We start from the raw sequence: 11,991 nt of genomic DNA on the forward strand, positions 1-11,991 counted from the left end.
GGAGAGGGGCAAACTCCTGCTACCTTACTTTCACACCAACCATCTCGATTTGATGTGCCTAAAGCACCTACTTGTAGCATTGCTTCAATGATCTTAGGAGCACTGACTCTCATTGCCCAAATGAAAGTCAAAAGACCCTTCTAGCTCATAGGTCAATTAGACATGTAGGTTATATTTGTACATGTTTTTCATGTAGAACCATAGAAGGAATTTAATCACTACAAATTGGTATCTTTATTTATGTATTAACAATGATAGATGCACACGCCGTAGTTTTAGCACTACATAAAACCCATTTAAAATATATAGCGAATTTGGGCATTTTTTTCTAGAAAACAAAACAAAAAAAAATTATTTGGAATGTCCTTGATAAAAAAGCTAAAAAATGAAAATGAAGCATATAATTTTCTTTTTTGTCAAAATGAATTTTAAATTGGTGATAAATTGACATATACTCTTAGAATATTGTATTAAATAATAATAATTCTATTTTTTTTTTTTGGGGGGGGGGGGGGGGGGGGGTTTAGATTGAAAAGATATACTTCATACATATAGAAACTACACAACCATGTTAACTTAATTTTGAAGCATTTATTAAAATAAAGAGATAGATAATAACAACAACAAACAACAATAAAAACTTAAAATTAAAGCAATCTAACCTTTTCTTTTAAAGTTTTTTAATACAAAGAAAGTAATAAGTATTTTATTAATTATTTATGTAAAACAGTATGATGATGATGTACCTAATTTTGAATTAAGAACTTAAGATACTTCTACTTAATAGATTGAACTTCTGGTCGTATCCCTCTTGGATTTACTAATACCACCACACACACCACATATATACATGTATATATATATATATATATATATATATATATATATATATATATATATATATGTATATGTATATGTATATGTCTATATTCTTATTTAATAAATAATCCAAAACAAGAAACTTCTTGGAAATATCAATTGTTTGTGGGAAAAATAAAATAATTTCCAAAATTCTTTTTCATTTTTAAATAAATGCGTATAATGTATGGACCTATAGTTGTTTGCATTACACTGTACAATGTGGTAGAGTAGAAAAGAGAAAAATATGCATTTATTGCTATTTTATTTATTTATTTTAGGTTAACAACACCACCAACCACAACAACATTTCCTCATTAAATAAGAGAAAAAATCATTTCAAAATTTTATTTTCTAAACAAAAATCAAAATATAATCGTCTGGGTAACCTCAAGATACTCATTCAATAACTTATTTATTTTCTCATTTTTAATGCTCTAATCGTCTCTTTTTTTCTTCTTCAACTTTTTAATGCACTAATCATTATTTCTCTTACAGAACAAACAACATAATTTTTTTCTTCAATATAGCACGTATTTATTCTCTCTCTTGTTAAGGCCCTAATTATCTTTTTTTATACGAGGAAAACAATTTAGTCTTCCTATTTTAACCTTGATTTTAGGATATTAATGACACATTATTTCCAATAAAAAATATATCTTCCTATGTGTATTTTGAGTTAAATCTAATTTCAAATGATTTTGTTTTGATTCTATTTTGTACCAATTTTGTGTATCAATGCGATGATATATTTATATTATATTTATTAATTGGTTGATATACTTATTAAGCGATTTTCATTTTTTTTCAAATTTTATGCAGGTTATTGTAGCATTATTAAGTATATGAACAATATAACTTATTGTATCATTACAAAATATATCAAGAATATATTATTAAAGTATATCGACATATATTAGTAAAGTAAATTATTATAAGGTATATCAATCAAGTTTTAAAGTGTATATTAATAGTATATCAAGCGTATAAGTAGGACTTCAAACATATCAAGTGTATTTAATCAATCAAGTGTATCAATGAAGAATACTAAGTGTATCTGAAGTACATCAGGTATATCAAACATATCACATGTATCAAGCATATCAAATTTGTTGAGTGTACTAATGAAGCATAAGAAGTTCATTAGTAGTACATCAAATGTATTAAACTTATCAGTGAAGCATTTAAGTGTATCAAGGTCGAAAGGATATCAAGTGTAACAAGAAGTGTTAGGTGTATTAAAGAGTATTATGGTTCATCAACTGTATCAAAGTCTAAAGGTTATCAAGAAATATCAAATGTATATCAAGTGTATCAAGGAATATCAGGTGTATAAAGGGATCATATATTAGGTATATCAAGTGTATCAAATGTGTACCTCAGTAGCGAGAGCATTTGTGATATTTTTTATTTTTTATATATGGGATGAACTTTGTGTTTGCCATTTTTGCAAACAATAAATGTGTGCTCTATGGACTTATTATTATAGCTTCTTTTGCCTTTTTTGCAAGTGTCCAAAAAAAAACCACAATAGGAGAGTATGTCAAAGCAACAATTGAGTAGAGTGCAATTACATCAAGTCTATCAATGATATACTTTTATGATTTATCAGTGATAAACTTTCTATTATTGAAAGACTTTGAAGTTATTTTTTGCTATATTTCTATTTTTTAAAATATTATTATATGTATTAATACTTTGAATCTAATGCAAAGCCTAAAAAATAGATAAGTGACATAGAGATTTACTTGGTTTATTAACAATGTGTTAGTTACGTTTATATGCATGTAGATGAAGAAATGTTATTATTAGAGAGAACAATTCAGATTATGGGTTTCCTATAAATTACGGATTTGAGGCACTTTTATGGTTACAGAGTTTATTAGTATAATTCTCTGAACCTATGGTCAAAATTGTAAATAACATAAAAATAATGATACGAATACTTGAAATCTTAAAAATATCATATATCAAATTCAAGTCATTTCAACTTGACTCAACCATAATAAGATGATCAATCCAATTCATTCACTCACTCCAAGGGATTTCTTTTGGTGCAAGAGGACATGGGTTGTAGCTATTTTAAAGCATATTCTTGATGATCTCATTCAACCTTCTATTCCTTCATCTCCCTTTACCCTAAAATATATTTGGGTGCATCTTGACCTACTTACATCCTATCTTTTACAATTCACTCCACTCCACTCCTTAATTACTATTTTCTTTATATATATATATATATATTTAAATTATATCTTTTTTTTCAATTAAGATATACAACTTTTTTTTGCCAAAAAAGTTTATATAAATAGTGATTTGGAGAGGATGCTTCGTGATACATTTTTTAAAATATATGTTATGCTTTTTTTACCTCTTAACAAATTAATGAACATGTTGGAGCGAGCATAACTAAATTGACATATGAGTGTGTTACTAATCACAAGGTCAACAGTTAAAGTCTCCCTACCTTTAATTATAAATAATGAATACCATTTTTCCCAAAAGATAATACTTGAGTATGGAAAAATAAACTTCTAATTTTAGACTTGATATATCGTACAAACGCTATATATTCTCATTTTTGTAAACTAGTTCTCATTGATAAAATGTAGTACATGTTATTTTCAAGAGTAAAATAAAAGAGAAACAAAAAGAAAAAAGGAAATTAGTAATTGTAAAGAAGAAATTTCTAGTAAATATACCCAACAAAAAGAAAGAGAAAACAAGGAAGAAATAATAAAATGGTAAGTCAAAGTCAAACTAAAACTAAAAGAGAAGAAGGGATTTGACCAATTCTAGAAACACAACAAAAAAATGGATACCCAATACCCATTAGGCCGTCGCCATCCAGACTGCGAGCTTTTAAATTTCCTCCTTCCAACATCGCCGATTAATTCAATTCTTTTCTTTTCCTTTCCTTTTTCTTTTTTTTTTTTTTAATATTATTATTAAAGGTTAAAAAATAGGCAACCTTTGCAAAATAATAATATAATAAATCTCTAAATTTTTTAAAATTATTTTGTTTTAGTCGTTGAATTTTTAAAAACAACTTATTTTAGTTTAGAACAGTCCGTTAACGGTTTAATAGAACGATCGATTGTAATATTATTTAATTATTTACAATATTATAATTTTTTTATATGTATTGTTTTTATTTTATTTTTTAAAAGTTTATTTCACTTTGCGATGGATGTTACATTAATATGTCAAACTTATTTTATTTTATTATATTCAATGTTCTTATGATTTGTTTCAAGATTTCAATATGACAATAAAAATAAAGGATGAGAGATGAGGAGGGGACGTGAGAGAATTGAGTTTTGGAGAAAATAAACAACAAAATTAGTTTTTGGTTTTATTTGATTCAAATGTATTGATTTTGTTTGTGGGTTTGTATAAAAGATTTATAGAATAAATGAGGAAAATTTCTCGATTATTTATCAATTTAACTAAAATAATAAACCATAGCCATCCTTCAAATATTGAAGTCACGTCATCCTTTGGTTAAAAAAACTAACGGAATCATAATGGTAAGGACCCTAGTAAGTGTTTTTTTTTTCTAAAAGTTCGGTAAAAATAGAACAACATCCAAATTGTAGGAATTAAAATAGAATTTAAACCTAAAATAAGAGAAAAAGGAAGTCAATTATTTCAAATAAATAAATAAACATAACATAGTGTTGATGGACATAAATTCCTATCGTTGAAGTTAGACGTCAAATATTTATATCACTACTAAAAAGTTTGCTCCTAAATATTTATGGAAACAATAATTAATTTAGTTTCAAAACTTTGCCACATTGGTAATGATTTAGAAAAAAAAAATAGTTTTTCTACTTCTAAAATTTTAACAATTTAATTATTATATCTTCAAATTTGCAATAATTTAGTTTATACATTTTGAAAAATATCGATTTATTTCTTCTACTTTATAATTTGGCTTAGTTTTCATAAGGAAAAATACTATTAAGATTCAATTAAACTTTTTACAAATATAAATTGCATAGTTGATTAACATCAAATTTACAAATAATTAAGTTAGATTTTCAATATAAGAAATAAATTGATAACTATAGAAATTTTTGAATAAAATTATTTCATATTAAATTTCAAATAACTCTATTTCAAGAATTAAAGTCGCTTTAAAAAATAATAAAAAAATGTATTTTGAAACTCGTATTTTGAAAGTTAAATTCTATATTTAAAATTTGTTCTATTTTAGTATATTTATTTTCAAATCATAAACTATATTTTGACAAAAAAAAAAAAAATAGTAGTTTTGTTATTACAAAGAAAAGAGATAATTAAAAATATATCAAATATAACAAAGTCCTAAAAATTACCATTATAATTTTTATATTTGATATTTTAATCAAAATATTTATAAATTTTTAATAATATTTTTATACAAAATCATTCTCTCAAAAAATTAATCATTTAAAAATATTATCCCATATGGTTACAAACTATTTCAAAAGACAACATTTTGGAATGGACTGAACCCCACCTGAAAGAATGGTTTTTTTGTTCCTTTTTTTGAAAGGCAGAATATATTAATCTTTGGTACCTATATAATTCAATCATTCAAACGTGCCATAGACGTATTTCACCTTCCTCTCTTCACCAATTTCACCTAAGGCAGGCCCTGCTCGTAAGATTTAGACTCAGTCAGTCCTCCCACTCTTTCCTATTATCCAATCGTTTTCTCAATACCCACTTGTCTACTTGTGACACCATTCTGATTTTTTCTCTCCATGTGTTCTTCTCGCCCTTAAAATTTCAAAAAAAAAAAAAAAAAAAACAGTTGATTTGATAGAGACTTCAAACATGAAATAAAGTTAGACTACGCGTTTTAATTCAAAGTTTCCTTTTGATGGTTGGTTTGCCTTAGCTTTCTGTGATCAGAACCCTGTTTTCTTCACTTGTTTCTTTCATCTCTGCCCATTTTCTTGAGCTCGATTAGGAGTTTTCGAGTTTGTTGGTGTTCTTCTTTGGCTAAAACTCAATTGGGTTTGTGTTGGTTTGGGTTTTGGTTGCTTTGTTTGATATGGGTAAGGTTGAGAATCTGAGTTTTCATCGATTCAGGCTTCGATTTGGGGTTTATGGGTTTGTTGTAATCAGTTTGCTGTTTCAGAGTTTTCATTTGTGTTGGTCGCTGAATGAGGAAGGTAAATGGAATGGATCTTCTTGTACTAGTTTTATGGATTTTTTTTAAGCTCTTTTTAATCTTCTTGTACTAGTTTTATGGATTTTTCTTTTGAGCTCTTTTTAATCTTCTGATGAAAATTCATGAAGGTTTTTTTTTAAAAAAAAAAAAAAAAATTGATTTGTTTGTTTTCATTTGGGCAGGTTTGACTCTTCTGAAGTTCCGGGAGAGAGTTGTGAGTGATCCATTTGGTGTTTTGTCAAATTGGAATGACCACAAAGAGGATATTAATCCATGCTTTTGGTTTGGAGTTGAATGCTCAGATGGAAAAGTTGTATCCCTGTATGTTCTTCATTTGCTTTTTCTACTTTTGTATCTTTCTTTGTTTTGATTCGTCTCCTCCTTCCAAGTTTCTGGAATTTGGAACTTGATTCTAGAAAACCTTTATCTACTATGCTTAAGCAGATAAATTCTTGATCATAATATGATGATTGTTTTGTAAGTTCTGTTTAGGTGGTCAAACTTATATTAATTTTCCCAATAATTTCCCCCTGAAGATGATTTTGAAGTGGAATTATATGATATGCAGGAATTTGAAAGATCTTTGTCTTGAAGGAACACTTACTCCTGAGCTCAAGAACTTAGTCCATATAAAATCTATGTAATAACTTAGCTCTTTGATCTCAGTTTTTGTTTTATTTGTTGGTTTTTGTTCTATCTGCAACCCCGAACTGAGGTAAACCTTCGTTCTGTCTCGTCTTGCAGTAATTTGCGAAACAATTCTTTTACTGGAACCATACCTCAAGGATTGGGAGGACTTGAAGAACTGGAGGTGCTAGATTTAGGATATAACAATTTCTGTGGGCCACTTCCACCTGATCTTGGAAGTAATCTTTCACTTGGAATCCTGTATGTTTGGCTTCAACCAATTGAGAGTTGGTTTTTTTTACTTCAACTTTTTCTCCTCCACCTCTTTCATAACTTTAGTTTTTTGTAAACCTATGCAGCCTATTGGATAACAATAAGGATCTTCGTAGCTTATCTCCTGAAATTTATCAGCTTCAACTACTTTCTGAGTTTCAAGTCGATGAGAGTCAGCTTTCTAATACAGCGGAAGGATCATTATGCAACAAGGAATCCATGCCATGGTTTGTGACCGCAATTCATCTTATTACATGTTAATCTTAAGTTCTGACATAGGCTGAATCTTATGCCCATTGGGTTAAGTTTAGAAGGATTCCTTTATTTACTAAAAGAAGAACTTGAAGGAAAATGCCATGACTGAAATGTTATTGGCAGTCAATTGTCATTGTGGATTACTGAAATGAAAAACTACTTTAGTGTGCAAGATAAATGGATGACTTTATTTGAAAACCTATCCTTTTGAAATCAAATCCCGCTTTTCTACAATTCATCTTATTCTGTCGACCTTTATTTTGCTGGACAAACATCTTAATTAAATTACATGTGTCGTTTTTGCTAGTGATGCTTTTCAAGTAAAAGACAGTAGAGGAAGAAGAGAACTCCAGGCATCGGCTAGTCAAGCTCAGTTGACAATTCAGGGTAGAGTTGCTGAAGTTGTAGGTCCTCTAAATCCACCATTACCAGTTGGTGACAATTCTGATAGACCACCATCACATTCATCACCACCATCACCACCATCACCACCTGCGGGAGCTCAAGATTCTCTACCGCCACCACCAAGTACCGGCATCTCTACATCAAGTAATGGAACCAGTCCACCTCCTTTATTTCGGGCTCCTTCAGAGAAAACCCCACCAGAAGCACCTGAGGGATTACCTCCACCTCAGCCATCTTCAAAACAAGGAGGAGGCAAGAACAAGTCTTCCGTCGGTGTGGCTGTAGGAGCAAGTGTAGGGGCTGCAGTATTTGTTATTGCATTGGCCGTTGGCATTTACCTCTGGACCAACAATAAAGCTACTGTCAAACCATGGGCGACGGGACTAAGTGGACAGCTTCAGAAAGCATTCATTACCGGTATTCTTCATTCTGAAAAAAGAACAAAAAATCTAGTGGTTTCATTAATTGGTTAGATTTTGCTTTCTGATTGATCAACCGATTTGGAACTGATTAGCTAGCTTTAGATGAAACTACTAGTCAGTTGAGAAGAGTATCAAGATATTGGAATATAACTTCTATTCCATGGTTTCACTGTTTTCATTTTTGATATGTATTTAGTAGCAAATGTAGAATCTGAAAGAATCATGGCAGTATCCTTTTATGATTTATCCTCCTCCCTTCTGTGGGTTGACTGATTAAATATAGCAATCATGGCATCATCTTCTTGCTTCTAACTGGGGATGTGTTTCTCAGGTGTTCCGAAGCTGAAAAGATCAGAGCTTGAAGTATCTTGTGAGGATTTCAGTAATGTGATTGGTTATTCACCCATTGGCCCGGTCTATAAAGGGACATTGTCTAGTGGGGTTGAAATAGCCGTGAACCTCATTTCAGTGAAGTCGTCTAAAGATTGGTCCATGGCGTTGGAAACTCAGTTCAGGAAAAAGGTAGCTGATATATAACTTTCACTGATCCATATTTTCTCTTTGACTTGTCAAGCCCAATATTTCTAACGTTTCGTATTATCTTGTTGTAGATCGATACACTATCGAAAATAAACCACAAGAACTTTGTCAACCTTATTGGGTATTGCGAGGAAGAGGAGCCCTTCAGTAGGATGATGGTTTTCGAATATGCTCCTAATGGAACAGTATTTGAACATCTTCATGGTAAGTATCAAACCATATTCTCATTTACCATCATTTTTCCATTTAATAAGATAGTTTCTATCTAGATAAGTTCGGGTTTGAGGAAAACTAGTTCAATTTACTAGATGTAATCTGCTTTATATGCTTGTAGACAAATGACTATACTATGATAACGAAGTCGATTTCAGCCATAAAACTGATTCAAGTTAAATATTTGGAAGATTGTAGCTCACGGGCGCGGTGGGAAACCAAGTTATATTCTATGTTATGCTGAGAAGTGTTTCGAATATGAATTTGTCTAAAAAGCCTAGAAGTGTTTCAAATATGCATTTATCTAAAAAACATTATGATTACTTATTGTTATCGCTCCAGTTTGGAGGCTGGAGTAAAACTGTCATCGACCATAGAATGCTAGATATCTTACATTTATGTAAAATTCCTTTGGAGGATGGCATAGAAGTTCGAAGTTGTTTTCGCCATATTTGTAATCACAGCCTTGTTCAATTCAGTCTACATACTTCTCATAGAAATTTGGTTGTTTCTTTTTCCCTCTTTTGCTTTGCAGATGAAGAATTTGAACACTTGAACTGGAGAATGCGAATGAGAATAGTAATGGGAATGGCTTACTGTCTTGAATATTTGCATGAGCAGAGTGCACCCCTAATCCATCTCAACCTTACGTCGTCAGCCGTCAATCTGACCGAGGATTATGCAGCAAAGATTGCAGAGTGTAGTTTACAAAACGAAATAGTTGCTGATGAGCGGATCTGCACCAGTGGACATCTCTTAAACACTTCATCAGGAGGTCCAGAAAGCCAAATTTACAGCTTCGGTTTAGTGTTGTTAGAACTAATGACCGGTAGAATCCCCCATTCAGCACAAAATGGTACACTTGAAGACTGGGCAATACAGTACTTGAGATTGGACAAACCACTCAAGGAGCTCGTTGATCCGACTCTCACATCGTTACAGGAAGAGCAGTTGGAGCAAATCGGTCAGTTACTAAGATCTTGCTTACATTCCAATCCAGAGCAGAGACCAACAATGAAGCTCATTACCTCAAGGTTGAGATTAATAACTGGGATAACCCCGGATGAAGCTATCCCAAGGCTTTCTCCTCTTTGGTGGGCCGAGCTCGAGATTGCATCGGAAGGACGATGAAGCATGGAATCTAGAATGTTGCAAGAATGAGCACAATTTCTGTATCTTGTGTGTAGTTTTTTGCTGGATGATAATGTAGATATCATCACCGTAGAAGTTTTGCTTGTATATATGTGAGATTGTTAATATATACATAACATGTTTTAGGCTCTTTAAAAGGTACTTGATTTTGTTAAAATACCATTTTAGTCTTTGTATTCGGTTTCTATTTAATTTTATCCTCCATATATTCAACTATCCAATTTTAATTCTTATATTTTCAATAAATCTTAAACTTAGTCATTAAATTATTATTGAAATGGATCGATAATTTAGGGCATATTAACATATACAATTTTTTTTTAAACAATCAACAATAAATTAATTGTTTTTCTTAGATTGATCAAACTATAACTTGTTCTCTTGAGTCTAAGAAATGCTTTTTTTATTTCCTTTTTATTTGGGCTTCAATATTCTATAAAATTTGATGTGACTCGATTAAAGGCAATCTATGGCCACGTCCTAATAATTCATTAATAAATGAATTAAAAGTGATTTAGAGTTAGTCTATATTTGATTGCTGAGATTCCAAAATGTTAATATTAGACCTCACTTGTAATATAAATTATAAATGTCAACGTGTTATCATATCTTTTTATTATTAATTTTTTTTTTATATTACCCAACAGTTGAAGACTGTATTGTACATCGTTAAAATAAAGTTTAATGAAATTTGGTATGGACTCAAATATGTTTATAAATCACAAGGATGAAGTGATTTACGTAGTAAAGATGCATAAAATTTTGTTGAAAATTTTCATTGTAAACTAAAATAATTATTAGTACTAAATTGGACTAAATTAAAAAAGAAAATGGTTTAAAACAATATTATTTAGAGACAAAAGTTGTGTTTAGAAAACAAACAGGAACCAATTGGTGGGTGTCACGTATATATACCAAAAACATTATTTCTGAATTCTTAATTAACATATCAAAAACCTCAAAATTAGTCGCCCCCACGTCTTCAAAATCCTACATTATGTATATATAAATTCCAATTCCCCTTTGCTTTGCCCCCATCAAAACGAAAACAAACACATACAACTGATACACAAACAAAAATGTCAACCAAAAACCTCCTCTCCCTCTCCTTTCTCCTCCTCCTCCTCCTCCACATTGCTTCCGCCAACCCTGTCCGACCCCCCCACAAACCCCTCTCGGTGGCAGTCGAAGGATTGGTCTACTGCCAAAATTGCAAGAAAGTAGGGACCTGGTCGTTGACGGAGGCCAAGCCAATCAGCGGAGCGAAGATCAGTGTGATTTGCAAGAACCATAACGACCAAGTAAAGTTCTACAAGGTGTATCAAACCAACAAAGATGGTTACTTTTACGCTGAGTTGGTTGGGTACCAAATGAACCATCCGGTTCTCGACCACCCGCTTCAAGCTTGTAAAGTCAAGCCTGTTTCTTCCCCACTTTCCGACTGTAACCTTTTAACCAATCTCAACTATGGTCTCACTGGAGCCCCACTCCGGTACGAGAAAAAGTTTGTCCTCGGCCACAATTATAGGGCCGCTGTTTACGCCGCCGGGCCACTGGCTTTCCACCCTCAGAAATGCCTCTAGATCATTCAGAAATATTATACATTTTAAACTAATTATTTATTCTCTCTTCGTGTGGTTTATGTGTTTTGTTTTGTTATTATTTTTATTTTGGGGTTTGGAATTTGTTTGGTGCTAAATGTAGTTTGATGTGCCTTATTGGATGATGTAGCAATGGGAATATATATATATATATTATATATATCTCTAGTAATGAGAATTGGGATGTTTTGGTTAAATGAAATCATGTGGTTTATGTTTTTTTTTTTCATCAAAGCGCTGAAAACTTCCCCTTTGATTTTAAAATATTTCTCTTTCATTTCAAAACTTTTTAAAAAGTAAAAAAAAAATAAAAATGCAAAAGCATAAAAAATAGTCAATTACGTTCATCTCTATCACTTTGTCGACCTCATAATTTCTGAACTCTAAGGGTGTGTTTGGGCCTCGGGTTTAGGGGGAAAAGGAAAAAGAATTTGGGCCAAACCTTGTTTGGCCCAAGTATTTTATTCAAACGGGATTG

The 11,991-nt window shown here is 31.1% G+C and overlaps 2 protein-coding genes across 2 annotated transcripts; both read left to right on the forward strand.

Annotated features, from left to right (window-relative positions):
* The first annotated feature begins 5,475 nt into the window (after positions 1–5,475).
* Positions 5,476–10,133, forward strand: LOC103495127 (probable inactive receptor-like protein kinase At3g56050). Its single transcript, XM_008456591.3, has 9 exons — positions 5,476–6,026; positions 6,208–6,346; positions 6,594–6,665; positions 6,770–6,913; positions 7,012–7,152; positions 7,488–8,002; positions 8,339–8,529; positions 8,619–8,751; positions 9,296–10,133. Exons 1-9 carry the CDS (start codon positions 5,906–5,908, stop codon positions 9,889–9,891), a joined length of 2,052 nt encoding a protein of 683 aa, XP_008454813.1. The 5' UTR covers positions 5,476–5,905; the 3' UTR covers positions 9,892–10,133.
* Positions 10,134–10,932: 799 nt separating this feature from the next.
* On the forward strand, positions 10,933–11,747 carry LOC103495126 (non-classical arabinogalactan protein 30). The gene has a single exon (XM_008456590.3). The coding sequence runs from the start codon at positions 10,992–10,994 to the stop codon at positions 11,493–11,495; it is 504 nt and encodes a 167-aa protein (XP_008454812.1). The 5' UTR covers positions 10,933–10,991; the 3' UTR covers positions 11,496–11,747.
* Positions 11,748–11,991: the final 244 nt, after the last annotated feature.

This window comes from Cucumis melo, chromosome 10 (assembly GCF_025177605.1).
Source record: "Cucumis melo cultivar AY chromosome 10, USDA_Cmelo_AY_1.0, whole genome shotgun sequence".
Classification (NCBI taxonomy): Eukaryota; Viridiplantae; Streptophyta; class Magnoliopsida; order Cucurbitales; family Cucurbitaceae; genus Cucumis; species Cucumis melo.

Coding starts and splice junctions, on each gene's coding strand:
- LOC103495126 (XM_008456590.3), top strand. CDS start 10,992: ATGTCAACCAAAAACCTCCTCTCCCTCTCCTTTCTCCTCCTCCTCCTC.
- LOC103495127 (XM_008456591.3), top strand. CDS start 5,906: ATGGGTAAGGTTGAGAATCTGAGTTTTCATCGATTCAGGCTTCGATTT. Junction 6,914..7,011: donor AATCTTTCACTTGGAATCCT/GTATGTTTGGCT, acceptor AAACCTATGCAG/CCTATTGGATAACAATAAGG. Junction 8,530..8,618: donor AAACTCAGTTCAGGAAAAAG/GTAGCTGATATA, acceptor ATCTTGTTGTAG/ATCGATACACTATCGAAAAT.